This window comes from Leptosomus discolor, unplaced genomic scaffold (genome assembly GCF_034619465.1).
Source record: "Leptosomus discolor isolate bLepDis1 unplaced genomic scaffold, bLepDis1.hap2 HAP2_SCAFFOLD_114, whole genome shotgun sequence".
Classification (NCBI taxonomy): Eukaryota; Metazoa; Chordata; class Aves; order Leptosomiformes; family Leptosomidae; genus Leptosomus; species Leptosomus discolor.
Window position 1 is genome coordinate 132,368 of NW_028237753.1, and position 25,377 is coordinate 157,744.

General features: G+C 53.2%; 1 protein-coding gene across 1 annotated transcript; it reads left to right on the plus strand.

Annotated features, from left to right (window-relative positions):
- Positions 1 to 328: 328 nt before the first annotated feature.
- LOC147413071 (axonemal central pair apparatus protein HYDIN-like) lies at positions 329 to 23,972 on the plus strand. Its single transcript, XM_086480702.1, has 14 exons — positions 329 to 401; positions 731 to 966; positions 1,838 to 1,938; positions 3,212 to 3,347; positions 3,833 to 3,997; positions 4,691 to 4,843; positions 10,815 to 11,053; positions 13,396 to 13,651; positions 15,525 to 15,668; positions 17,391 to 17,534; positions 18,390 to 18,703; positions 20,439 to 20,472; positions 22,335 to 22,460; positions 23,904 to 23,972. The coding sequence occupies exons 1-14, from the start codon at positions 329 to 331 to the stop codon at positions 23,970 to 23,972; spliced, it is 2,190 nt and encodes a 729-aa protein (XP_086336828.1).
- Positions 23,973 to 25,377: the final 1,405 nt, after the last annotated feature.

Consider the following 25,377-nt stretch of genomic DNA (forward strand, 5'->3'; position numbering starts at 1 on the left):
CCTGGTGATCGTAAGGATGAAGGCTGAAGGTCTTCCTCGTTGCCCTGTGGGTGGACTTATGCAAGAATGGGACTACTCAACCCCCTCAGCTACGGGTCCTGTTGACTTATGCAAGAATGTCCTTCGGTTGGGCTATCAAGCCTTGCAGGCACATAAATCTTCCATCCATACCTTCCCATACAGGTTTAATGAACAAAGCACAATATGTTACTTATTACACCAGGAGGTGCCTTAAGGATCCTGCCTAGAGAAGCTGCCTCAGATTGCTTTGCATCATGCTGTAGTTCCCAATTTCATCTTTCCTTTCTCTTACTGTAGCTTCTCCTCGATGACAATACACTCCTTTTATACGTTGAAAACTGTGGGAGGAGTGTTTGTGGAGTTAATAGGGAATGTTATGGGTTGAATTTTCAGAAGAAATAGTCTGTCTGGGTGCAGACTCCTACATGAGAAATAACTAGTGCTAGTTTTGGTGAGAGTGCTCCTCACAGTCAGAGAGAGAAAAACTGGTGTTCAACGTCGCTAAGAGAGGGCATTTCCAATGAAGCAATCCGTGATCAGCGTAAAAGGGAACTTAAGTGACGACCAGTTCCTCGCTTAGCTTCTCCATCAGCTGTAATTCAGATCCAAAAGAGCTGAACTCCAAGTGCAGTTTGATCATAACAGAATATTGACACCAGGAATCATGGGATAACTGGCGGATAAATTCATATTTGTGTTATTTTCCCAGGTTTTCCTTGTACCTTGTCATGTCGCCTCACTAACATGTCCTCGGTACCCGTGACCTTCAACCTTCGCATTCCTGGGGATGGCTCAGGAGAGCCCAGTGTCAGCAGTTTTGTTCAAGTGGTGGACAACACTCGGTCATCCTGGAGAAGAGGAGCCCAAAGTCACGTCAAGCCGACGGAATTTACCATAACGCCCTGCAGAGGGACCCTCCGCTCCCAGGGACACCTGGATATCCGGGTAGGGGAAGAGTCCGGCCGTACGTGCTTCAGCAGGTGGAGCTGAAGCTTCATGGATGTATGGGAGGGCTTTGGTGATGCTGGCTTGGAGCATAACACGCGTGAGATCCCTGCAGTAGCGTTGGGCTTTTGTTAGCTGGGTTACTGTGGGGCTTTTCTGAAGGAGAAACGTTTTGTTTCCAAAATCATAAGCTGAAGACCGTGCACCCTGTGATCAAGTACAGAAGCCATTCATGTGTTTGAGAGCTGCTTGGAGCAATTTCTTTGATTTAGAGTGGGCAGAGGAAGGATGAGGACAGAAGGTGGCTGTTAAAAAAAAGAGATGTCATTGTATAAAGCAGTTTGCTTTTCTTCCCGGTCTTATTTCTCCTCTCCTGTTGTGCAGAATGAGTTGTGTTCACTGCGGCGATCTCCAACGGGGACTACAAAAGCTCTGGCAGCCATGAGTGGCACATCTTCTGTGTTTTCCTGCTGTTTGTGGACTTTTGCTGGGCCCCATTTTGCCCTCTGCTTCCTGCTGTAAAGCTGAACTCATTCTGTTGAAGTCAACAGATTTCCTCTGGTTTTTTGCTGTTGGAGTTGAGATTAAAAACTCATCCCTTGATTTTAATACGGTGGTGGGTAGAGCATTAGTCTAACTGTGCTTTAATTTGGCTTGCATGTGTCCTGCTAACTGCAAGGTGTATTTAACACAGAAGATGTTGTCAGAAGCCTTTTGTTCCTCCCAGAGGCAGTGTTCTACCCGTGGGCCAGCAGCAGAATTAAGGCAAAATTGTCCCTTTCCTTACCATGGAACGAGAACCGGAGGGCACCACCCTTGGATAATGGCTTTTGGGAGTCATGAAGTGTTTGATGCTCTTCTCTTCCACCAGGTCACCCTGTGTTCCAACACCGTGAGGAGCTACGAGCTGGCACTGGTGGTGGATGTGGATGGTGTGGGCAAGGAGGTGTCGGCGCTGCTCCTCACAGCCAGGTATCAGCGCTTTCCTTGCAGCTCCTCGTCTCTCCTTGTGCATCCATCACCAGCACGTTGCCTCGCACCTGGTTTGTTGGCTCCAGCTCCAAATGAGAAGTGTTGCTCAATGAGCGAGTTCTGCCCAGCTGGGTACGAGAACAGCAGGGCTTTGAAAGCAGCCCGTGTGGAGAAGCACCCGTGCTCAGCGGACAGGCACGGCCCTGAGCCTTTTTTGAGAGGGAACAGTAATTATACTCATTATTGGTCTTGGTTTTGGTGCTTGAGGTGTAACAAATTTCCAAAGGGCCACCTCTCCTCCCTGCAAGTGGTGGGCTTGTGCTGGGCTGCGACCGAAATACAACATTTGTTTGGGACGCAGCGAGCAGCCTGCTGAAAGTTGGTGTCTGGTTCGGTTGGTGAAGACACATGCAAATGGGAAAGGGGCTTATGGCAGGACTGGTGAGGGAAAAATAAAGGCAAGATCTTATGAAGGGGAAAGCAGTCCTTGATGTGGAAGGTGAGTGAGCTCAGGTTTCTTTTGAGCATCAATGTTCTCAGACTTCAGCCAGAAGTTGTTCTTGCTGCAGCCAGACTCAGTCCTGTTGGGCTGCAGTGGGTGTCAGTTTAATGACAAGAGGGGTGCAGTTCCCTGGTGCTGTTCCCTCGCCCAGGCAGAGTCATCCAGTCAGCGCCTGGGCTGCAGTTTTGTAGAACAAGAGCAAGTGGGCACGGACAGCGCACGGACCCGTGGGGGTGAAGGGCCAAGGTAGCTGTAGGAGCTGGGAGAGGATGATCACCCGCTGCATGAGGCAGGTGGTGGCCTGTGCCCTCCATCGCTGGGGCAAATGGCTGAGTTTTCAGGCAGGGCAACAGTGGTGTGGGAGAGGAGGGAGTCTTTTTACTGGAGTCTTGTGTCCTTGAGTCTTGGCGAGTCCTGGCCCTCGGTGGGAAGGCTTCTCCAGAGGTCGTGCCTTGCTGGGACCCTTGGGAGGGTCCTTGCAAGCCTCCTAGGGCAGAGGAGGGGCAGAGCTGGTGGGACAGCTGTGGGACAGGGCACCGTGCTCTGCCTGGGCCCTTGGCAGCCTCTGTGATGCTGAGTCTCAGGGTTTGCCCCTCCTTTACAAGAGGTTGTTGAGTAAAATGAAGTCAAAGGTGATTTATCACTGTAGGGGTATTAAAGGTCTATTTGACAGTGACAAATGTGTTAGGCTCCGTTTCACGCTATCTGGGGAGTGAACATTCTACATTCTCTCAGTGTGCCCAATTCCCTTTCGGCCATCTCTTTGCCTAGATGCGTGGTGCCTCTGCTGCGAGCGCTCATCCCCGTCGTGACGTTTGAACAGTGCCTACTGAAAGTCCCTTGCCAGCAGACGCTGACCCTTGTGAACGACAGCAATCTTCCAGGCTGCTACAGGGTTCTTCCTCAGGTTTGGCATCGCGTCCGCCTCCTGCCCTCAAAGGTTATCGAGGGGTTTATTAAGGAAAAAAAGTGGTTTGGATAAGACCTTGCTAGTTTATATTCAAACCTAAAGGTTTGCTGAGAACAGGAACCTATCTGAGTATAATCTTTAGGAAGCAGTTAAATAGGAGCCTACCTGAATATAAACTTCAGGAAGCAGTTGATATTCTGGTCTTTGGGATGCTTTCATGCAGGAGAACTTAGAGGGTTGTGAAAAGCTGCTGCAAGGAGGCTGCCAGCACAGGAGTGGGTGGTTGTGGATGCAGCAGCTTTTGAACGCCCTGAGGGTGCTAAGCCCATGCAAGTCTTGCATGTTGTGTTGGGCTGTGCCTTTCTGCGTTTCTCCTAGGGATTTTTAAAAATGTGTGTGAGTTGCCAATGTGGTAGATGTTAAGGAGTCTAAAGTTTCCTCAGAAGTCCCTCTGAAGTTGCATTTGCTTCTGTCCCTTGCAGAAACGCAAGGAGGACGCTGCTGTGCGGTACTGCAGCCCTGTGCCGTGTGGGATCATCCAGCCTCACAGCTCGGTGGAGGTCCCGTTCACACTGGAAGCCCAGGTGACGGGGAAGCAGGACACCATCGCTCGTATCGCGGTGTTTGGGAGTGAAGGATCCCCACTGGTGAGTGCGAGGGGAAAAGTGTGCCTTTGTGTGACTCATCTTGGTGGGGCATGAAGTGTAGAGGGCTTCTTCCAGGGAAAACAAGAACTTGATACGGCTGGTGTGGGTGAGAGGAGGAGGGATTCATGGCGTAAGCAACAGCTAATGCCTAGAGAAGAGGAAGGATGGTGTCCTCTTCGGTGGTGATCTAAGTGTCCGACACAGCATGTAATGGTGGATATGTGAGATGCCATAAGAAGCCCAGTGTGAAACCCAGCACAGTCCCTGGGTCTCGTACTCTGCTGTGTCATTAGATGAACAGCGACTGCTGCTTCGTTGGGGCTTTTGTTCAGGAGCACCCAGGGACCTCCCCGAACGCCGCTAAAGCAAGCGCTGTGTAAGAAACCATGCTGAGGGGATGTTTTGTGCAAGGCTGGATTTGAGCTTTCCTGAAGGTAACAGTGTGGGAGAGGTGTGAAGAAGGCAGCGTGGGGAACAGGGTTTCTTTATCCTCTGGGAACGGGAGCTTGTGACTTTCGGATGGGATCACTCCAGTTTCCACACTTGCTCCAGGCCTTCTGTTTCAGTCTTACAACACTGAAAACTCCAAACAGATGTAGTTATCCCCAGCCTAGGAGTACCCTTAGAGCTGTCTAGTCTTTTTAAACGTTTGCTGTTGTTTTTTTTATCTTTCCTACCTGCTTCTTGGAGCAGAAAATCCATCTAGTGAGCATTGGAGAAGGACCGGTTGTCTACATGCATCTGAGTAAGATAAATTTCGGCAGTATCCAAGTTCTACAAGATGCTTCTCGAACTCTCCGCCTCTCCAATCAGACTGTCATCCCTGCGTCCTTCCGGGCAGAGATGGTAAGTAGCTGTGGGGCTGTTTTCCAATGAAAATGACTGGTCTGTAGCAGCCTGTGACTTGATTTTTACATGCAACATTTCCATATTGCTGTCTGAGAGAGAAGGCAAGCTATTCCGTCGCAATGCGGCACGAGGAGCCTGGCTCTGGGGCAGTTTTAGCTGGGGCACCCCTCAGTTAAGTAGAGTTTGTGTAGATTTTCGAGCAGAAAAGAGTCTGGATCATTTTTACAAGTTCTCCCTTTATTTTGTGGAAGGTATTTAGCTTTGAGAGTTGTGGGGTTTGGAGCTCTGAGCTCAAGAGAACCCTGTGCCCCTTTGCTCCTGAAAGAGCACGGATTTCCCTACGGTTTGCCTCTTGCATCTGCATTCACTTTGTGTCAAACTGCTGTTAATGGTAGAAACGAGGGTGTGAGGTCTGTCCTCAAACTGCTCCTGGCGAGGCGAGTTTCACACCTACTGGGGGTCAAACCAGCTGGGTTGTTGCAGAAAAATACACTTTCAAGGTTGTGTACTTTCAGCCTGCAGACTCCGTCGTGTGGCAGAGCCTCTCTGGAGACCGGCTGCAGAAAAAGGCTGTTTAATTCCTGGAGGCTGCCTCGTGTGCCAAGCTGCCTAGCAGAAAGAGCTTGGGTTGCTCCCCTGGCAGGGAGAGCAAGGCTGCTGCAGCCAGGAACGGCTCGTGTGCTGAGGCTGGGTGGGATGTGCTCCCTGCTGTGAGGGGCTTGCAAACAGGGCTCGGGAGAGATTTGTTCTCCGTGCTAGGTGGGTTGGACTTGTGGAGCTGGTAAACCCAGCCCTGGCACGGCAGGCTTGGCTGTGTCTGTGGATAAAGCATCAGGCAGTGTGTGAGAGTCCGGGCTCAGCCTCCTGGGCTAAGGAGGAAGGGGCTGAATTTCCCTCTTGCTGCTTTTCCAGCTGTTTGGGGGATAAATGTAACCTCCAAGTGGGGGATTCCCAGGGCAGCTTTCTTTGACTCCACAATGAAAATGCACTTTCCATCTCTGCAGAGAGCAGGCCACCTCGGATGGGTGGTGCTGGTGTATAAATGCTGAGTTTTGCATGCTTGTACCAGGCACTGACAGGCAGAGCTGTTGAGGTACTGCTGTCCTGGGGTGATGCCTTCCCTCCCTCCCCTGGGCAGCTTGCAGTGTACCCGGGGGGGCTGGCAGGAGTAGATGTGCCTCTCCATTGCCTCAGGGCCCTATTGTATGGGATTGAGCAATAAATCCTGTCCTACTTCACTGCAAGCTCCGCCAATATTGTGCCTAATCGACAAGCAGAACAATAATATGAGTGGTTCGGGGATGGTTTCTCTCCCTGCAGTAAGATGGGCTCTGCTGCTCCATAGTCCCTGCTGCTGACTCCCCAGGGTTGAGTTACCTCCTGGTGAGCATCTCCGCTTCTCAGGACAGCTGCTGCTGTCATGGAGATGTTCAAGCAGGCAGGTCCCGAGAAGCTGCTCGATCAGTTGTTTCAACGAGGGCTCTTCAGACGCCTCAACACGGTGACGCTGAGCCTGCCGGGCGGGAGCAGCACTGTGGAGGTGAAGTGTGCTCCAGCTGCTCCCCTGCCCTCAGCAGCTGCCTGCTTTGGTGCTGTTTTGGTGCCTCAGTTGAAGTTTTGCCCTTTTGCTGCTGCCTTAGGCTGCCTGGCAGATTATTGATGGAAAGAAGAGAGGACTGGATAATTTTAGAACTCAAATTTGAGATGCAGTGGGGTGTCAGGGTGACTTGCACACGTACATCCGAGAGCAGAACTGGCTCCGGCTGCCCCTTAGCCTAGCTGGTGGGTGGCTTGGGCATCCTTCATTCACTTGTGCCCCTGAACCCAAGTCTTGTGCTCTCTAAGATGCCAAAGCCTCTGCTTTGATTTCCTGCTTGGAGATCCCTGCAGGATGGTGAGGTGGGATTTCCCCAGCTCCCGTTTGATGGCTCATCTGGAAACTGTGGCTGTTTGCAGTCAGGCTTAGAGATCACGGTCCCCACTTGAAAGATAGAGCTGTTGACTGAAATTTTCACAGTGGTGTTGGATCAGCAATGTTACAGCACACTGACTGGCAGCTTGACAAACTGAGTGAGATTAAATGAAGGGGCAGCAACAGGGCAAGTAAAGGGCTGGTGTCTTGTCCAAAGGCAAATGCTGGAATGCAGATGGCCACGCTGCCACCTCGGTGATATCCTTAACTGTCATGTGCAAATTGCTGTTCCTGTCAAGTCAAGCTTTCTTCTTGCTTTCTGGGAGAAAAGAGCATTATCTGAGCAAGCAGAGATGGTTTTGGTGGATAACTTCAATTTGGGATAGCGACATGGGATTACCTGGAGTACCCCTCGTGCACAGGCTTTCCCATCCCCCTGTCCTCTCTGTTGGACGAGTTGCAGGGAGCAGCACTGAGCATCTCTGCCACCAGAAGGAAATAAGTAAGGAACCTCCAAAGCTGTGTGCTGAGATGGGGCTTTTTGGGTTTGAAGAGGAGTTTGAAGGACTTGATACCTGAGGCCTGTGTTGGCTTATCCCTGCTTGCCAGGGTGTCTGCGGGTCTGCGACCCTTGGGACCAGTGTGTCATCCCATGTCATCCTCTGAATCCTGTGTCTGATGTGCTTGTCCTTGTCAGGTTGCTTTCCCAGCTGCCAGGCAGCCCCATTAGAGAATCGTCTGGATCCAGCAAGGGGAGGATTTGGTTTTTTCTTGGGTAGAAAAGTCTGGAGGAGTAGGTCAACATGAAGGAGCTGTTCATGCCCTTTCAAAATTGCTGTATTTCAGTAATCAAAGAAATTGTTATTCTGCTTGTCTAGGGCAACTGAACTTGTCGTACTGTGCTGCACCCACTGGCCAGCTGAACTGAAGAAGGGTGGAAGTCTTGAAGGCAATTAGGCTCCTGCAAGCAAGAGTGACTCCGCTAAGTGCTTTTCCCAGGGGAAAAGCAGGAGGAGTTTGGTTATTAACCGTTGTGCTTGGCCGCAGCCGGCCAAGCTGTGTCCTGGCTGGAGAACCCCGACGTGCAGAGTGGTGGCACTGGTCTCCCCAGCCCAATGGGGAGAGCAGGTGGGATCTGGAGCTATGGACAGGGGACGCAAATGGAGACAAGCCTCGTCACCTCACTCGGCGGTCTCTTAGCTGAACCAAGCGTGACAAATTAGGCTCCACTGTCAGTGGCAGCGAGTGCCACACTTCAATTTTTGTCTTTTCTGCTGGCTTTAGAGGCCATGTCTCTTGATTTCAGTAGAACATCCCCTTGCTGGTGCTCTGGGGCAGAGGCTAAACCAAAGTGGTGCCTGTGCTTTTGCCAGGGAGATGCTGGTGCTGAGGTGCCAGGAGGAGGCTGGTTGTTGTTGGGAGCATCTAGCCAGCCTCAGGCTCTGATCTCCACCTCCTCCTGGGGCTTAGGGTACTTTTGGGCTGTCTTCTGTCACTGGCAGCCTGTGTGGTAAAGAGTAGCTTTGAAAGGAAGAACACGAGGTCCCCCACCTTGGGCCTGCTGGGACAGCTGGGACAAGGCTCTGTGCACAGCTGAGGTAGGAGAGGGCTTTATTTCCCCTTCGTGTGCAACCTCTGCGAGGAGCGATGGGTCAGCCTGACGAGGTGTGAATGCTGTCTTGCTAGAGCTGGGCCTTGGTACAGCACAGCTGCATTTTTGATATTGAGTTCTGCTTCCTCGTTCACTTGCGCAAGGCCAGAATGACCGGATCCCTTTAATGAACTGGGCTGCAGTATCGTCAGGAGAACGGAGTGCGGTGGCTCCTCAGTCATCCCTCAGGGCAGCCATCCAGCCATCTCTCAGATGCACGCTGGTTATAACCAAATGTTGGCAGCTCTTCTTCACACTGGAAATCTGGCCTGGGAGAAGCTAATGATCTCAGCATTGAACTTCTTGATTGAGTGATTGATCCCAACGCTTGCCTAGAACTCAGGGACTCTGATGTCCAGTAGTGCAAGCCCCTACAGGGGCAAAAATAGCCATCGTCTTTGTCTATCCAGTGCCTACAGCTATTGCATCATTTTCCAGATCATTCAAGGCTAAGCAAGTAGCAGGGATGTTATCAGAAGTTAGAGCGTGGTCTTCAAAGTGGAGGAATTTTTTTAGTGTGACCCTGAGAGATTTCTTGTCTCTGGGACACAGCCTGGATGGGTGTAGGCAGAAGCTGACCTAGAAACCCGAGTGAATCTAGCCCAGCAGAGCCTTTTGGTCCTGGCAGGTCTCCTGTTCAGCGATGCCCTGTGCTGCCCCTTGGACCCACACCAAATGCTACCTGAAAGAATGAGGACACGATGCAAATGGTGCTCCTCCGGAGCTGGCTGTTGGCCTGGCAGGGCCTGCTGGGTCTGCGCTGGGCCACTCTGGGAGGTTCAGAGTCTGGCTCCATCGAGACAGCCTGTCATTATTCCTCAGTAATAGCTTCTTGGGTACAACTTACTGCCCAGCTTGTGGCCAAGCTTTGATAAATGAGCTTTGTCAGAGAGCAGACTTGCCGCTTCACCTCTGGAGCAGAGCTGCCAGGTCTCCTTTTCAAGCGAGCTACCCTGTGCCCGCCTGAATCAGAGGAAGAGTTGTACATTGATGTCAGTGAGAACCTCCCGCCCAGCGGCTCGGTAGGAACGTGTTGGCTGGGTGGCCCTGGGCCGATGGCAGCGCAGTGGCTGCCTCCGAGGCCTGGCGATCAGCTACGGGCGGGATGCAGCGACAGCAGAAGAGGGTTGGTGGGATCCTGTGTGGTCAGTGAGTGTTCACCCTGTGCCAACTGCCTTCCTCCATCCCATTCTTACCTAAGACTTTCTTTTGCAGCTCTAGAGGACAAATTAAACGGAGCTGAGTTTATTAGTTTGGCCAGCGCCTGAATCCTTTTGATGCCTTTGGCGTGCTCCATCCTGGGATGCAGGCGTGCAGGCCTGACCTGCTCTCCGTGCTGGGCACAGCCAGCCTAAGGAGATGCCGTAGCTCAGGCACCTACACACACTGCGGGGACCCTGAGTGCTCACCAGGTTGTTGCTTCCCTGGCCTCCAGCTCGTCTTACCCTTGTTAGCAGAGGTCGTTCTGAGGGGGTTATTTAAAATGCTTCCTGTGACGTTGGAGTGCTGCTTGGTTTTCTGATGCTTCTCTCCCCCGGGCTGGCTGGTGGCCTGTTAAAGCTCAGTGCTGCCAGCCTGACAGATGGAAACTCGAGCGGACTTCACCTGGATCTAGCCTTGCTTGGCTTGTGTCAGGCCTCCAAGCACAGCGTTGGTTTCTAGTAAAAAAAAAAAAAAAAAGGAAAAACCCCTTCTGTTACAATACTGCAGAGTTGTGGGTGAGTAGTGCCTGTCGTCCCAAACCCAGCACTGAACTGTGGGGTGCAGGTACCACCAACACAGTGATGGACACTTGGAAGGCGTACATCTACACCCCAGTGCGTTTCGTGCTGGACAAGGAGCGTTACATGCAGCTTCTCTTCTGCGAGCAAGCTTGCTCCCTGTGACTGTGGTTTTAGATGGTCTGGGGGTCCAGCACCCTTATTGCCCCATTTACAGAGGGAGGTGCAAGAGAAACCAGAGGAGGAGAGGGCTTGGGAAGCTGGGGTCATGTCCACAGAACATGTCTTGCAGTTTTCTTTGTGCTTATGGCTTTACTGCCCTGCTGTAACCACTTAGAGCTGAATTTTCCAAATGCGGCCACTGTTGTCGGGAAGCCAGGAGAGAGAAAGCAGCTTCTCTTGGCACACACTCCAAAAGAGAGGCTGGAGGGGGAATAACTTTCTTGGAGGATGAGCATCCCTTGGCTTGGGCAAAACTGGGTCAGCGAAGTGAGTCTGTTAAAGGAGGGTAAAGTAGAGGTTGTATAAGCTCCTGCATAGCTGCTGTTTCCAGACACCGTAGCTTAGATTTAGGGAAATTAAGCCGTTGTGGTTTTTACCTTCGAATCTTTAGTCTTTCCTTTTCCTGCCCTCCCCCAGGCTTCCTGGGTTCCATCCTAAGTTAGTGTTTGCCCTGTCTTACAGTCTGGCAAATACTCGTGCTGGAGGATTGAGCCCAGTAAAGGAGTGATCCCCCCCGAGGCCGAGGTGTCTGTGGCTGTCATAGGAAACTTGGACGACACTGAGAAGTTCGAGGACGAGGTGAACGTGTACATCGAGAACAGCTGTACCTACGTCATCCCTGTCCGGGCTGTTGGCATCGGCACCACGATCGTCACCGACGAACGATTTGCTCCGGAGCTCAACTTGGGACCTCACTTCAGGTAGGGTATCTCTCAGCTCCCATTCCTCCCGTGGGCTCAGCAAGGAGGAGTTTGGCTGTGGTCCTTCAGGCTGGTTCTTTAGTGCTCAAGGTCCTGGCTCTGTTTCACTGAAGCCCCAGGGATTCCTTTAGAGACATTTTATGGCCACTTGAAAGTTCTTAGATACCCTCAAAAGCCATCCAAATGGAAAGCAGTTGCTCAATTGTCACTGAATTGTTTTCAGTTATAAACCATTTATTTTCTCACTCTACCAAACAAAAATTTGGAGGAAAACAGCAGGTCCCAGAAGCCTCCGGCTGGAAAATGCTACATTACAAGTATAAACCTCTTTCCCTTTGCAATAGCATTGCTTGCTTTTCCGTTCGCTATGCAGTATCGTCTCGCCACAACAGCAAACCTTGGCGGTAGCTTGTTAGCAACCCCTCAGCTAAATGAATGGTGCTGTTTTGTTTCCCTTCTGCCCAGCAGTCCTGGAGGAGCAGCAGAATTTCTTTGCCCTGCATTATGCTTTCCCAGCTCCCCTGCCAGGCTGCTCTTTATCAGACGTAGTCGCTCTTCCCTCCTTTCTCCTGCCGGCTTTCCTGGCCGTCTGCTCCGCAGCAGCAGCCCGAGGCACGGGCAGGAGAGGCGGCTGCAGGAGCAGCTCTGAAAGGGAGAGGGGGAGAAGCCCGCTGAGGTTGGGTGGGATAAATTGGGAGTGTTAATTGAAAGAGCTTAGCTCGAAGGAGGGGATTCCCTGCTCTTAATGCCTGTGTCTGAAGGTGGGCACGTTCTTATAAATGAGAGAAAAATAAGGCTTTTCAAAGTGCTGTTTGCCTTGTGTTGGAGACCTGTTGGGATGAGAAGAATGATCTTGTCAGTGTCTGTTCCTTTCCCTGGCTGCAAAGAGGGTCCACAGTGCTCTGATACTGAAATTTTGGGGTAGAAAGGGGAGGTTAATCCTACCTTAAGCATTTAGGATAGATTTGGGGCGGGGGGGATAAATGTGCACCCACAAGCCATCCACATAAGCAGGGACGTTGCAGGGAGGGTGGTGCTTGTGCTCTGTGCAGCCACAAATTGGCTACACAACAGAGGGGACAATGTCAATGGGATCGGTGCCATTGTCTTCTGCCACCCTTCATGTCTTCGCCTGCATACTTGGTTTGGAGCTGTTGCCATCGCTGTTGGCTGTGGAGCTGCCACTGGGTGAGCTGAGATGGGACCCAGGTAACACCTCGGACGAGTTGGGCTTTCCCAGAGCCACCAATTCTGCATCTACCCAAAGCTTCTCCAAGCTTTTAGCTGTTGCTGCCCGCAACATAAACCATTTCATACTGAGCTGGTGCACATCATTTTCACCGGTCTGTTTCAAGGACAAGTTTGTTCTATGCTGTCACTTCTGTGTTTGTATTTAGCTGCTTGTGGCAGACATGCGTTTTGTCAGCCACATATTCCGTACCTTTCGAAAAAAAACAGTCACTGTTCCAGGAACATTTCCTGGCCATGCTCAGATTTATGGAGGGTAAAAGAATTGCTCCAGACTAGCCTGCAGTTAGTGTTTCTCTACCTTAAGGAATCAATTTCCATTGAATATCCATTTTGGCTTACATCGGCTCCAGTTATTCATCCCTTGTTGTCACTCCATTCCCCCTCAGCAGCTAGACCCGGTCCTGCTGCTGTGTTCGTGTTGGGGAAGCTTCTGTTGATCGTGTGTTCTCACAGTGCGTTTGTCTTCCTAAAACACAAAAACAGCTGCACCGTTCAGGCAAAGGGTGCTGTGTTGGGGGCGATGAGAGCTGGGTGCTCCCTAAGGGGTGGGGGGATGAGGGGGCTAACATGGGTGCCAGGGCAGGGGCCTCACCAGCGAGGCCAGTGGTGCCCAGATCACCAGATGAGTCCATACACCCTGCAGCTTCCCAATAGCATCTTCAGAGGAAGCCACCTGAGGCAGCAGCTCCCCAGGGGAAGGTGAGATGGCAGTGAAGCTGTTGCTCCATCTCCTTGCAGCCAGGACAAGGCCAGCTGAGCATCCGATGCAGTGAGAGCTGCAGGAAGCACCTTGGAGAAATGCTCTGATAATTGAGCAGCAAAGGCTGGTGATGCTCTGTCCACAGCAACTGAGGTGGTGATCTTGAGGAAGCTTTTTCTTGCTGTATGCAGAGAGACCAGCTGCTGGATGGTGATAAACTTAGGGGCAGCCAAGGTCTGACGTTTGCTGAAGCTTTGATCTGGGTCAGCCTTTTCGGAGGTGGTTTTATTGCTGAGTGTGCCGTCAGAGAACGCTGTCGGGGCGCTGCAGCGGGGCGACCGCTGGGAGACAGCAGCTCCCGTGACGTTTTCCATCTCTGCTTCTCTCCTAGCCTGGATCCCTGCCGTTACCGCTTCAAGGTAACGAACAAAGGGCGACGCACCCACCTGCTCTACTGGACAACGGAAGGTTTTGCCCCGTTTCGCCAGCGTGATCGCCCCCCTGCCAGCAGTAAGGCCAAGGGCAGCAGCTCCTCCCAGAGGCCCCAGCCTGCCTGCCCTGTGTTTAAGCTTCGACCGCTGAGGGCAGAGCTGAGGCCGGGCAAGAGTGTGGAGATGATGCTGGAAGGCTCCTCCAGCACTCCCCAGGTGAGGTCCCCCACGAGGGCTGTCCCTTCCCCGTCAGATCACCTCCCCTGGGACTTCTTCTGCAGCCCCTTGACATTTGCCTGCGAAAATGAGCAGGTGCTTTCAAGAAACTGTTTTAAGGCCACAAGTTACCGTGGCAGCCCCAGTGGCTTTCCTTGCTGGCCACTGTCAGTTGCTAAGGCTTTTTCGTGTTGCCATAGCTACCATAAACCCAATTTGCTGATACCAAAATATAGGCCGAAGGAAGTGTTGCTGCTTCAGGGGCAAATGGGGGGTTACAAGGTGTCGTGTGCTGAGGCAGGAAGGGAGGGCAGAGAAAATAAGTTCACTGAGATGATGAATACAGGCAGAAAGTAAATGAAAAACTGCCAAGTAATGTGTCTGGGGGAGCAGTGAGTAAAAGCACCTGCGAAGGGAGGGAGTGTCTGGGAGCAGCATCATTTTTCCTCTGTAGACAAACATGGGCAGAGGGCTTGTCTAGCGCTGAGTCCTGGAGGAGAAAAACGAACACAGGGTGTCAGCTCTCGTGATCGGAGTGACGTTCGTCCACGTGGGAAACTGTTCCCAGGGATCATTATAACTGAGAGTTTGACTTTGGTCAATATTTCCGTAAGAGCCTGCCCCAGTGTCCCAAGGGCAGTCGGGTCTTGCAGCACCCTCGGGTGGCAGCTCAGGGGGGAACATTTCAGCAGGGTCCCTGGGTGCCCTTCTTCCCAGGGGAAACCCAGCTCTGCGCAGAAGCTGCCAGCTGACCCTGGTGTGCGTTCCCTGGCTTCAGGACCACTGGGCACAGGTGTTTTAAGCAAATGCAGAATAAATCTGCGTTAAGCTCCTGCTGATTCTGGTGTTTTGAAAGGTGTCTTAAAGGGTTCCCTCAGCAGTAGCTTGAGGCAGACTTGATTACTCCCCTGGGTGCCTGCAGCGGGACTGTCCCTGTGCAGTTCTGAGCCCAGAGGTTTTGCTGAAGAGGGGAAAAAGGTTCCAGAAAGAAACTAGTGATGAGGGCACTGGTGAGGGTGTCTTGCCTGGAAGGCCAAAAGGGGATCTGTGAGCTCAGCTGTGGCTACCTGGCTCCTGCAGTCAAAGCCAACACCATGGGAGCAGGCTTTCCACCTTCCTGAGGTCTTGAGAACTTAATACTCTTCAGGCTGGCCAGAAGCCCAGCCCCCTGCATTGCACGTGATGATTTTCAAGTCTGTAGGCTCTGAGGAGGAGTTGGGTTGTGGTGTTGTACCAGAGGGAAGAGTGAGAAATGAAGGGAGGAATTTTGAGGCAGTGAAACCATGCGAACTCAGGAAAAAGTCTTGAAGCATGCCACTTAAGCAGAGGGTTTTCACGTGAAGTGCAAGGCATGTCTTTCCTGGGGAGATTTCTTTTAAAACCAGCTCTAGGAGGGCACAGCTCATCCTAGGAATGAGCGATCCCTTTACCTAAAGGCTGGCTGGCTATTTGATTTATTTTTTTTTCCCAAGGATGCTTTCCACTTGGCTTCCAAGGAGCGTTTGCTGCCGTTGGCCCCTCTATCACTTCTTTCTCTTAATATAGTTCCATACTTTTTTTCTAACTAGTTCCTACAGCTTTCTGTAAGCCTTATGCTTGGCAACAGGACAAACCAAACCAATAATCCTTTGGGGCAGGGGTTATTACAGCTGTAGGCAGCACGTGACTCGCGAGTGCCGTTTGTGGCTGTTGGGGTGTAGCATTGCGGGCCTTTGGGGTCAGAATAAACAGGACGCGGCACGGAGAGAAAAGGGGGCGATCGAGGAGACCAGGGACTGTAACTGTGTGGCAGGAGCACGGCCCGTGGTTGGGTGGCCAGCAAATGCAGGGTGTTTTCTGGACCCTCTGGGTGACGTGTGACTCTTGCATGCAGGTGGTGAAGGAGCGGCTGCTGTGTCACGCCGTCGTGGGGAGCGAGGCAGGGAAGGCACAGATAATGCAAGTGGATGTCACGTGTGAGTTTGTTGCTCCCGTTCTGCAACTGTCCTCCAGAGAAATCACTTTCCGGATGGAGAAGGTAAGTCTCTGGGTTGCATCCTGGCATTCAGTAGCGTGGCTGAGGACTGGAAGCTGGTGGGGCGTGTGTGCTGGTGTTCAAAGGAGGGAGTTAAGCAGCTTCTCCAAGTCCGCGGGGCTTTGGCTGTTGGTCTGAGATCATCCTTTTGCTCCTCTGGGGTCAGGGACAGTCTCAGTAGCTCTATTCTGCCCTTCTTGATGTGGAAACAGAATTGAGCTGCTGAGCCAAGGGCACGGGGTGAGATGGTGTGTGGGGACCCAGGAGAACAGCGTGGGCTTTGCACAGCTACCTCGAATGCTGGGGCTTCAGGTGGGAGAGCAGATCGCTGCAGCTGAGCGATGCTCAGCCCCCTCCTGCCCTTTCTGAGGTGCTTTGTAAAGTAAGTGAGGTTGTTTTCAGAGATGGGACTGGTTTTTTTGACTTCACCAAAGTAAAACTGAGATGACAGCTGCTCAGGGATCATGGGGGGGATCAGGGCCACTTCTAGAGAGCCACCAGTTTCTGTACTCAGTATAAAAGGGAGGTTTTTGAGGATCCTCGGAGGCACGGTGATGTCTTAACACCGATCCTGTAGGGAAGCTGAGACAGACTGAGATTCCTGTCAACGCCTCAGTCCGATGAGGAAAAACTGTCATCTCTTGTCCCTCTTTGCCTTCTCTGCTGTTGGTATGGATGCTAGCTCTGCGTTTCCCCAAGCCTTACTTTCTTCAAAGGACCTGCAGATGTCCTCAGCTGCAGTGATGATGACACCAATGCAAAGCAGATGCCCTTTGTTCTTCTGATCCTGACTCCTGCATCATCTTTTCCTCTCCCATGAGGTGTCAAAAAAGAGAAGATATTTCATTATTTAGTTTCTGTGTTTTCAGGTCTGTCCTCTGGTTCCCAGGCTTCCAGAGAAGCACAAATTCCTGTGAGCAGGCAGTTCAGATTTTAGTTAGAAGCTTTTCAGCCCCCCCGATGTCTGCCTGTGGTCTGCTTGATGCCACGCGCTCCGATTTTTCAAGTGCTATGACACTGCAGCTGTTTGATATCAGGACATCCAGAACTGGTTTCCCAAACACAGTTTAGTTTATATAAACCGTGCAGGAAGCCCAGAGCAATGCATAAACAGGAAGAAATAGCTTAGGCTGAGGTAGCTTTGAGGCTACAGACACCTTGTCGCTGTAGCAGGGGCAGCAGGAGACATGTTGCAAGCGGACTGTTGAGGTTTCTAGCTGGCTGTATGTGCCTTGAAGTGTTCAAAGCCAACCTTGGGCTACTGCAGGCTCTCTGCTACGGGCCAAATCCTGCTTGCTTTTCTCCTCTGACTGGCATCACTGCTTTTATGAGGCTACTGGAACCGATAAGGTTGTAAGAAATGACTGTCTGTGAGTGAAGATCATCTTGTGCCTTTCTGCCCAAGAGAGCATACAAAACTGGAGACAAAGGGTCTGGGTTCACTTTCTGGTTTTGATCTTGTTCAGGCAGCTGCCGCCTCTCAGGGTCCTGTTCCCTCATCCGTACCCAAGACTGTTTCCCTGTCCCCTGGGGGATGCTGTGGTTTCTGAACATGAAAAACATCCGATATACTTAGAGAAGAACTTTCTTGAAGGGTAGAAACTAATAAAAATAGTAAATAGAGATGTATGCACTTTGGGGGTTGAAAAATTTGAAATGCATCGGAAGGGGAAGGAGATCCGTGGGCACTTCAGGTTATTTTTTCCTTGTCTTCTGTTTCTGTAGCAACCCAGTGATGTCCTGACTCTTCAGTACGAGCCTCTCTCTTTAAAAAACGTCTGCTCCCTGCCAGTCAGCATTGTCCTGGCCTTAGGGCAACCCTTCTTAATCTGCGATGTGGACCAGCAGCCCCTCCCTGCAGATGTTCAGGTGAGCAGCCACAGACCTTCCTGCTGGGGGCGGGTTGCAGAGGGAGGAAGGTGGTGGTGCGTTTGTGTGGGGAGGTCCTCTAGCAGACAAATTTATTCCTTAGAGTCAGCAGTAGACTGGCCTGAACTAAATCAGGTTTGAAATGAGCCAGCGAAGGAAACAGAATATACCTGACTTGGGAAGAGACGTCCTGGCTCTGAGACACGAGGAGAAGGGAAGAGACAGCGAGGTCTGGGCAAGGCATGTAGTAAAGGTGTCTGCTGGAAACCATCCCAGCTCTGCAGCAGCCGTCTCAGATAACCTCCAGAGCAGCTTGCTCTCCAAGGGCAGCCCTGCTTTCCGGGAGGCTGAGGACGCTTCTCCAGCTGCTGCCTGGCGCCTGCCCCGTGGTTGGTAGAAGCTGTTGGACATGGACTCTGATAAACACGGGTTGTTGTAGGCATGGCCGCCACTTCTGTGCCGTGCCAGTGAGTAGCCTCTGCAAGGGCGAGGCAGCGACGCTGTGTCACTTGTGCTGTGAGGTGAAGGAGTTCCTCTAGAGGCCGGGCAAAAGGCCCTGGCGTGCCAGAGCGCTGATCTGGTTGTGTATTTAGTGTGTAGCTTCTGTGGGTCCAGAATTCAGGAGAACAATATTTATTTCCCTCTTGTATTGGTGCAGAGCACAGTGACGTGAGCCTGAGAGAGTCTCAGACCAGAGTCTCGTGGTGCTTGCAGTCAGGCGCACTCTGGGAAGAAAATGAGGGATGAACTGAGAAGCCTGAGCTGGGGGTCACCCTTTGAACATTGGCATGTTTTGTGCTATCAGACCCTGAGACTTCATCACCCTGGTGATTAATACTCTTCATCTCCTTGCAGCCCATCAAGCTGGAGAAAGGGGAGGAACTTCATCTCTCTATCAGGTTTAACCCTGCTTATGAAGAAGACTTGAGTAGCCGGGTAGTAGAGAAGGTTCTGAAGATCAAGTTCCTTGAGCATCCTCATGAGGAGCTGGTCACCGTTCAGGGAGAAGTCTGCTTCCCGAATCTCCGTATCCAGACCACGGCCCTGGACTTTGGCTGCATCTTGAATGACACTGAAGATGTGCGTTACGTCGAGATGACCAACTGCAGCCCGCTTCTCGTCCGGTACCACTGGTTGTTCCCGACAGACGGCCACGTGAGCCAGATGAGGTACGTGCACCTTTGCCCTCTCCTTGAAGCTCTTCTCCTTCCCGATCTCGTGTTTGTAACTTGCAAAGCCCAAGGCTGTTTGCCTGCGGTGTGACACATCACCTTCAGCTCTCCCTTGAGGAAATAACACCTACGGGCTGTGGTCAGGCTAGGTGCTCAGGGGAGAGGTGATCTCCACGGGTGTGACTCTCAGAAGGAGACAACGTTCTCCAGCCAAGCTGGGACTGTGAAACACTGCCAACACTTCTCACGTAGCCCATAACCCAGAGTCCTGCTCAGTCTCTGGAGCTACAAAGCTGTGCTTAGGCACTTGGACACGCAGATGTAGAACATGACCTCGTGTCCTTCCCTACCAACCCTGTGTGTTGTCACCTCATGCTAAGAGCCTACACAGGCACTGCCACCAGAATGATGTGCTGCTGTCCCAGTCTCGTGCTGCTGCTTTGCTGTAGCCTCTGTGCTGGTTCCCTGGGAAGGAAAGCTGGTGTGGAAAGCTGCTTTCTCAGACCTTTGTGGCCTGAGACAAACACCACCTCGGTGAAGTGAGTTTTTGTCTGTCGAACTGCACACCACGTTCACAAAGCTGCTACTTAGTGTTTGACAGCGAAAGGGCAGGTTCTGCTGCGGCTGTAGGTACAGCTGTAGATGTTGGTGGGAGCACTTGTCTGAACATTCCTGGGAATCCCCAGGGCCATCCAGAGCTGCTCTGTGGTTTCCAAGCCCAAGAGCAATCTGGCAGTCGTGCTGGGGCACATCTATAAACACATTTCTAGCAGTTCCTCCCACTGTGGCCTCTCTCCATAGTACGAAAGTCTAGTCTGGGCAGTTTTAATTACAGTAGCAAATGGTTTTTCCATAATGCCCCAGGAAACCCAGCAAAGTTAACTATTGTGCATTGAGGTGCTGCTATTACAAATAACAGAGATCATCAATAAAGAGTTTTGTTTAGGGAATTGGGATTTGGCTCAGAGGAGACGACCTGTTGGGAGCTGGAGATTAGCTGTGGCTACGAGGAGGGCTTGGGGGAGAAGACCTGGGGTAGCCCATGCACAGCTGGGTCTTACCAAGTAACAAGCAGGCTTTAGTGTGGCCCTTGATGCATGGCACCTTCAAGAACAGCCCCTGAAATGCAGAGGAAGGTCTGCAAAAGCAGGTGGAGGGAGATGGGCAGGGAAGGAGGAGCAGGGCTGTAAGCTCTGTTTGGAGGCTGCTGTCATCTCCTGGTAAATTAGATGAGGGTTTAATTCCAAACTAAAGGGAAAATCTAACAATGCATATAATTGTAATAACAGAGAAACAAGGACATTACAGCGAAGCCTGTGTGGAATTCATTTCCTCTGGGGAAAATTCCACTTGTTTGCCAGCTGCCTGTTTACTTTACTCTTATTTCTTTGTTTGGAACCAATTCAGGTTTTTGGAACCATGAATGCCGAATCAGTTTTCAGTTTTTAATTACCCAGCTCCACCTAAATTGGCTTTGCTGGACCTGAGCCTGCAGGTGCTCGTTCTTCCAGCGGAGGCTGAGTCACCTGACTCTGCTGCAGAGAGTAGCAGTTGAGGGTCCTGAGCATCTGGCAGGAGAGGAGCCTCTGCTCCAGAGGGTTTGGCAGAGCCCCTTTGCTGGCTCGTTAGCGCTGTGCATGTTACGAGAGCTCCCTCTTCTGCTCTGCCTGTTAATTAAGCAGTAATGTACTCCCGGTCCCTCACCGGGGCCAAGCCTTGTTCTTGTGTGCAGCTGCAGGAAGGACAACTCAGGTGGGACTTCTCAGGTTAGGAAGAGCAGGGCCTCTAATCCAGATAGGAAAACCAGCCTTAAATAATTAGCTCCAAAGCTAAAGAGAAATATTGATTTGGGAGCACGTCATTGAAGGCACCGACTTCCCAGCTGGGAATGAAGCAGCCAGGTTGCTGTAAAACATCTGCCTTGTTTGACTGTGGGGGGAACACTTGCAAATAGGCACGGTGCCAGGCAGGCACGGTTGGAGTGTGTCCATCCATGTGCTTGAGGAATACAAACAGAGTTACTGTGAGTGCCTGCTGTGATTTACACCAGGGAATGTAACCTGAGTCACCTGGGAATGTTTGAAAATGTGAAACCATTTACTTTTTACTGACAGATGTTGGTCAGACTATGAACAGCTTGTTTTAGGAAGGAACAGAGCTGGGTTTGGACTGCTTTGCTTGAATCATTTGCCACGTTGGTCCCCAAATGGTTTGTCTTTAGAAACTGCTGGGGAGGGAATCACACCATCGGCAAGTGCCACGTGGGCTATAACCTTATTTCAGCAGAGCTGCTGCCCTTTTAGCTCGAGGTGCAGTTAGAGGTGCTGTTCTGCAACCAGGGAATACCTGCAGCCCAGCAGGGAGCTGAATCTTGTCATCATGTATGGGTTAAAAATGACCAGAGCTTCCTTCCCCAAAGCGCTGATCGCTGCTGCTTTGGTGCTCATCAGGGGTCAACGGGCTGTTGAACTGTGAGTCTCTGCCTGCAGCTGCTCAATGTGTCTTTCCACGTTACCTTGTGTGTGCGAGGGTGTCCCGTGCGGGGCTCTGTGGGCACCCCTGGGCGGTGCTGGGCTCTGTCGGGGTTGGGGCGCAGTGGGCTGCGGGCTCCATCCCTGCTCCTGCCGGACGGTGCTTGGAGAGAGCCACGGGGATCACCGCTGGGGGTGCACCGAAGGTGGGGACAGCTGACCCCGCATGACCCAAGGGGTTCCAGACCGTTTGGTGGTAAAACTAGGGGGGAGGTTGGCAGGGGGCTGCTGCTTGGGGACTGGCCGGGCATCGGTCAGTTGGTGCTGAGCAGTTGTTTCCATCTGTATCGCTTGTCTGTCTTGGGCTTTATTTTTCTCTGTTTTTTTTTTCTTCTTTTCCTTACGAGTTATTATTGTTGCTGTCATTATTTCTTTTTAATTATTAAACTGTTTTTATCTTAACCCATGAGTTTTCTCACTTTTGCCCTTCTGATTCCTGCCTCCACCCTACCTGGGTGAGGGGCAGTGAGTGAGCGGTTGTGTGGTGCTTAGTTGCCGGCTGGGGTTAAACCCCAACACCAGGTTACTCGCAAGCCCTGCCTGGTTCACGCTTTAGGCTCTCCATGTTATTCCCACCATCCCGACAGCCCAGCCTTGTTCTTCATCGCTGCTTTATCGTGCCTTCTGTGCCCTAAGAGCAGTACTCGTGCCGTGCAAGCATACCTGTCTGCCAGCCTCTGGGAAGGTAACTCTGCCAAAGACAAAGAGCAGAACAGCCATGGCACAGTCTGCTGCAATTCTGCCCCTCGAGGCACCCGGCAGCCTCTTTCTCTCGCCTCTGGCTCTGCCCAGCTGGGCAGGGCAGTGTGGCTGTTGCAGAAACTGCTACACCCTGTGACTCCTTCTCAGGCTGTAGCTTTGCCCTGCGTACGGGCTGCCGAGGCCATCGACTGCCCGGGGGCCAGACAGCCTGGGGAGCTTTACCCCAAGCCATTCCCTTCCCCTTTGGGCAGCAGCGGTTCTGCTGCTGCTACAGGCAGCCGCCTTCTCCAGGGCAAGGGGCTGGGAGCACAGGCTGCTGCAGAGACGTCAGACCGAGACGCTGGTCCCTGGGCACCTGGTGCAGGGGACGCTGAGGTCCGTTCTGCACTGCCCAGGGCTCTGCACGAGAAGAAGGTGTCTGTCACCAGCAGCCACATGTCACTGTGCCCAGCGACTTGGCAGGTGTCCTGCTGCTTCGAGAAGAAGCGTATTTCTCGCCTCGTAGTCTTGATGCTGAAACGGTTAGGGGTTCAACTTAGAAAAGTCTTTTGACATCAGAGCGAGATGACAGATTTTTACCAGTGGTAGGATTATGAGAGTGTCTTTACAAAAATATAGTACCATTTACCCGGGCTGGTACAAGATACCACAGACCTAAACAATGAATAGATAAGGAGGAGAGTGTTTTTGCAAGTACATGGCACTGTTTATCCAGAGGAGCCATGTGTTTATGAAGTAATCAGCAGGCCTCCTAAAACAAAAGGTGCCATATATCTCAGCAATTAGTGAATCTCAACGGAAACCAAGAACCAGACTACAAAGCTCTGTTAGATAAAACAACTTGCAAGAGAAAAATCATTAAAAAAAAAAAAATTTCCTCAAAAATTTCAAGGGAAGTTGGAACTTTTCAACTTTAGGAAACAGTGCGCAGGCTTAATAGACTTATTAATATTATCTTCTCCACCCAGGAGATGCATAATGACATGATAATGAAACATACGATGCATGATGCAAAGGGGGGGTACACGTTAAGGGGTAAAAATGTAGTATATGTAGTAGGCGGGTCGGGAAGTCTGTGCCTTCCTAGTACCTTAGCCAATGGGGAACGGGAGAGGGTCCTATGTGGCCGGGAAATTAGGATAGAAAGGGGGCTTCGACCCCAGCAACTTTGAGAGAGCCCACGGGATCTGCCCAGTGGACTCTCCCTTTATTCGAATAAAGTTTATTTTACAGGACTCCTCTGTCTCCTTTGTGAACACTGACCGCTGGTGCAAGGATTTTTCCGCACACCGGCGCTGTGTTTCAGCTGTGTTGCTTGCTGAAAACGGCTTGCAGGCCAGGGGATACTCAGAGGGGTCTGAAATAAAGAAACTGAGCGTTGAAGCGATTGTTTTAAGGAGGTGCATCAGGCAGCCAAGGGAAGCGAGCTGCTCACCCGACACATGGGCAGGGCAGCCCGTCCAGCCCACCAAGCATTGCGTGTTGCAGGCAGCAAAGTGCAACTGCGACGCTTGCTGGCAGGAGGGGCAAGGAGAGCAGGGGCACAGAGCTGACAGGAAGCCTCCAGGGCTCTGCGGGCACCAGCTGAGGACACCTCATCTACCAGCCGCCTCTTTCCCTTCCCTGCTTCACGGCTCATCCCTTTGCCCCCCGGTGGGGTGAGTGCCGTGGCGCAGTGTCCCCTGTGCGAGTGCAGCCTCGTGTGCGCGCAGGGCGGCAGAGCAGAGCACAGGCGGCGCAGAGGCGAGGGAAGGCGCAGCCGCCCCCACAGAGCCCGAGGGTCACCGGCGTCTCGCCCCGCGGCGGGTCAGCCCCTCGCGTCTGGCCGGCCTGGGGGCGCTGGTTCCTGCTCAACACCGCGGCCCCCCTCCCAGAAAGCAGCCCCTCCTCTCCCGCCTTCAGCACGCCGCCGGGGCTGCCTTCCCCCCCCAGCGTGTGCTGAGCCGCTGCTCTCCCTCCCCCAGCCCCGATGCCGCCTGCAGACCGACACAGCGACCCCCGGGGCTCGCTCCGGGGGGAACAAACCCGTGTGAGGGGTTCCCTGCGCGGCTGCTCCTCCCCAGGGAGCGGGGCGGGGGCACGGGCAGGAGCGAGCCTCAGGTCTCCCAGCGGCCGAAGGCGAAGGGCCGGAGCGCTCCGGCCCCGCGGGGCCGTGCGGGGCAGGGCCGGGACCGCCGCTGCCCGGGCTGCGAGCGGGGCCGGGACTCGGCGGCTCCGGCGGGGCTGAGGCAGCGGCCGTTCCCGCCCGGCCGGGCGCTCGGATGGGGTCATTCATCACGGAGAAAGAGTCATTAAGGAGAAAGAGTCATTAAGGCGACGCTGCCGCCCGGACACCAAAGCGCCGACGGCCGCGGCTGCGGCGCGGCCGTTGCGCATGCGCCGTGGCAGCGCTGTGCCGCGGGGCGGTCCCTCGCGCTCGCCGCCCCCTCCCGCTCGCCGCCCCCTCCCGCTCGGGCCGCGCCGCTGCCGCGTGGCCGAAGCGCGGTCCTGCAGCCCGGCGGTCGCGCGCCGGCTCTGGCCCCTGCGGCGCGCCGTCGGGACCGGCGCATGCGCGGTGCGCAGAGGCAGCGTGGGCGAAGCGGCGGGCGTGGGTCCCGGCGGCGGCGGCGGCGGCGGCGGCAGGTGAGGGCCGAGGCCAGCGGTGAGGCGAGCGAGCCCCTTCGGCGGGCGCGGGGGTGTGTGCTGCCCGCGGGGCGCCCGGCGCTGGCGGCACGGGAAGCGTCGACCCCCCGGTGCGGCGGGCTGCCGGTCCGCGGGAGGCGAGCCGGGCCAGGGCAGCCCCGGGGAGCTGCCGAGAGCGGGGAGGAGGGGAAGGAGGCGGGCGCAGCCCCCGGGCGCCAGAGCCGCCCCTGAGCCTCCCCGGCCCCGCTCGCCCCGAGCAGCTGCCCCCAGCGCCGGCACCTCCCCCGCAGCCTGTGCCGTAGCCCCAGGCCGCCCCCGGCCCCGTCGTGCCGGCGGCAAGAGGGACGTGGACAGTGTCTCTAGAAGCCCCTGACGTTCTCTCGTTCCGGGTTCCTGTCCCTGTGTTTTCATTCTTCCCCATCTGTCCCACAGCCCGTTCTTGCCTTCGCTGGTCTCTGCCTGGCTCCCTGTCCCTGGTCTTTAATTGCTCTGTCTTCCCCCTTGAGCTCATCGAGGCTTTCTGATCTTTCTGAGTCTCTCTCTGCCCCCCTTACTGGGCCCTTTCTTAAATCCTCCCTCTCTGCCCTGTGGCCCGTCCCTGTTGCCAGTCTGCACTGGTAAGGAAAACTCCTCTGCACACAGTGAGATCAGTAGAGACGTCCTTTATTAACGATGCGCCCCGGGGATGTGGGATCCTTCCCCAAGATGTCCGCCTGCACATTGCAGTCAACAGAGATTTATACATTAAATTCATCCATATTCAGTCTATACAATGCATATTCAGCATCGTCCTCTTGATTGGTTCTTCTTCTCTCG

Bases quoted from the DNA above. Each gene is read 5' to 3' on its own strand.
- LOC147413071 (XM_086480702.1), top strand. From the start codon at position 329: ATGACAATACACTCCTTTTATACGTTGAAAACTGTGGGAGGAGTGTTT. The intron at 13,652-15,524 runs GTGAGGTCCCCC...TCTTGCATGCAG, and splicing joins GCTCCTCCAGCACTCCCCAG to GTGGTGAAGGAGCGGCTGCT. The intron at 22,461-23,903 runs GTTAGGGGTTCA...TCCCTCCCCCAG, and splicing joins GTAGTCTTGATGCTGAAACG to CCCCGATGCCGCCTGCAGAC.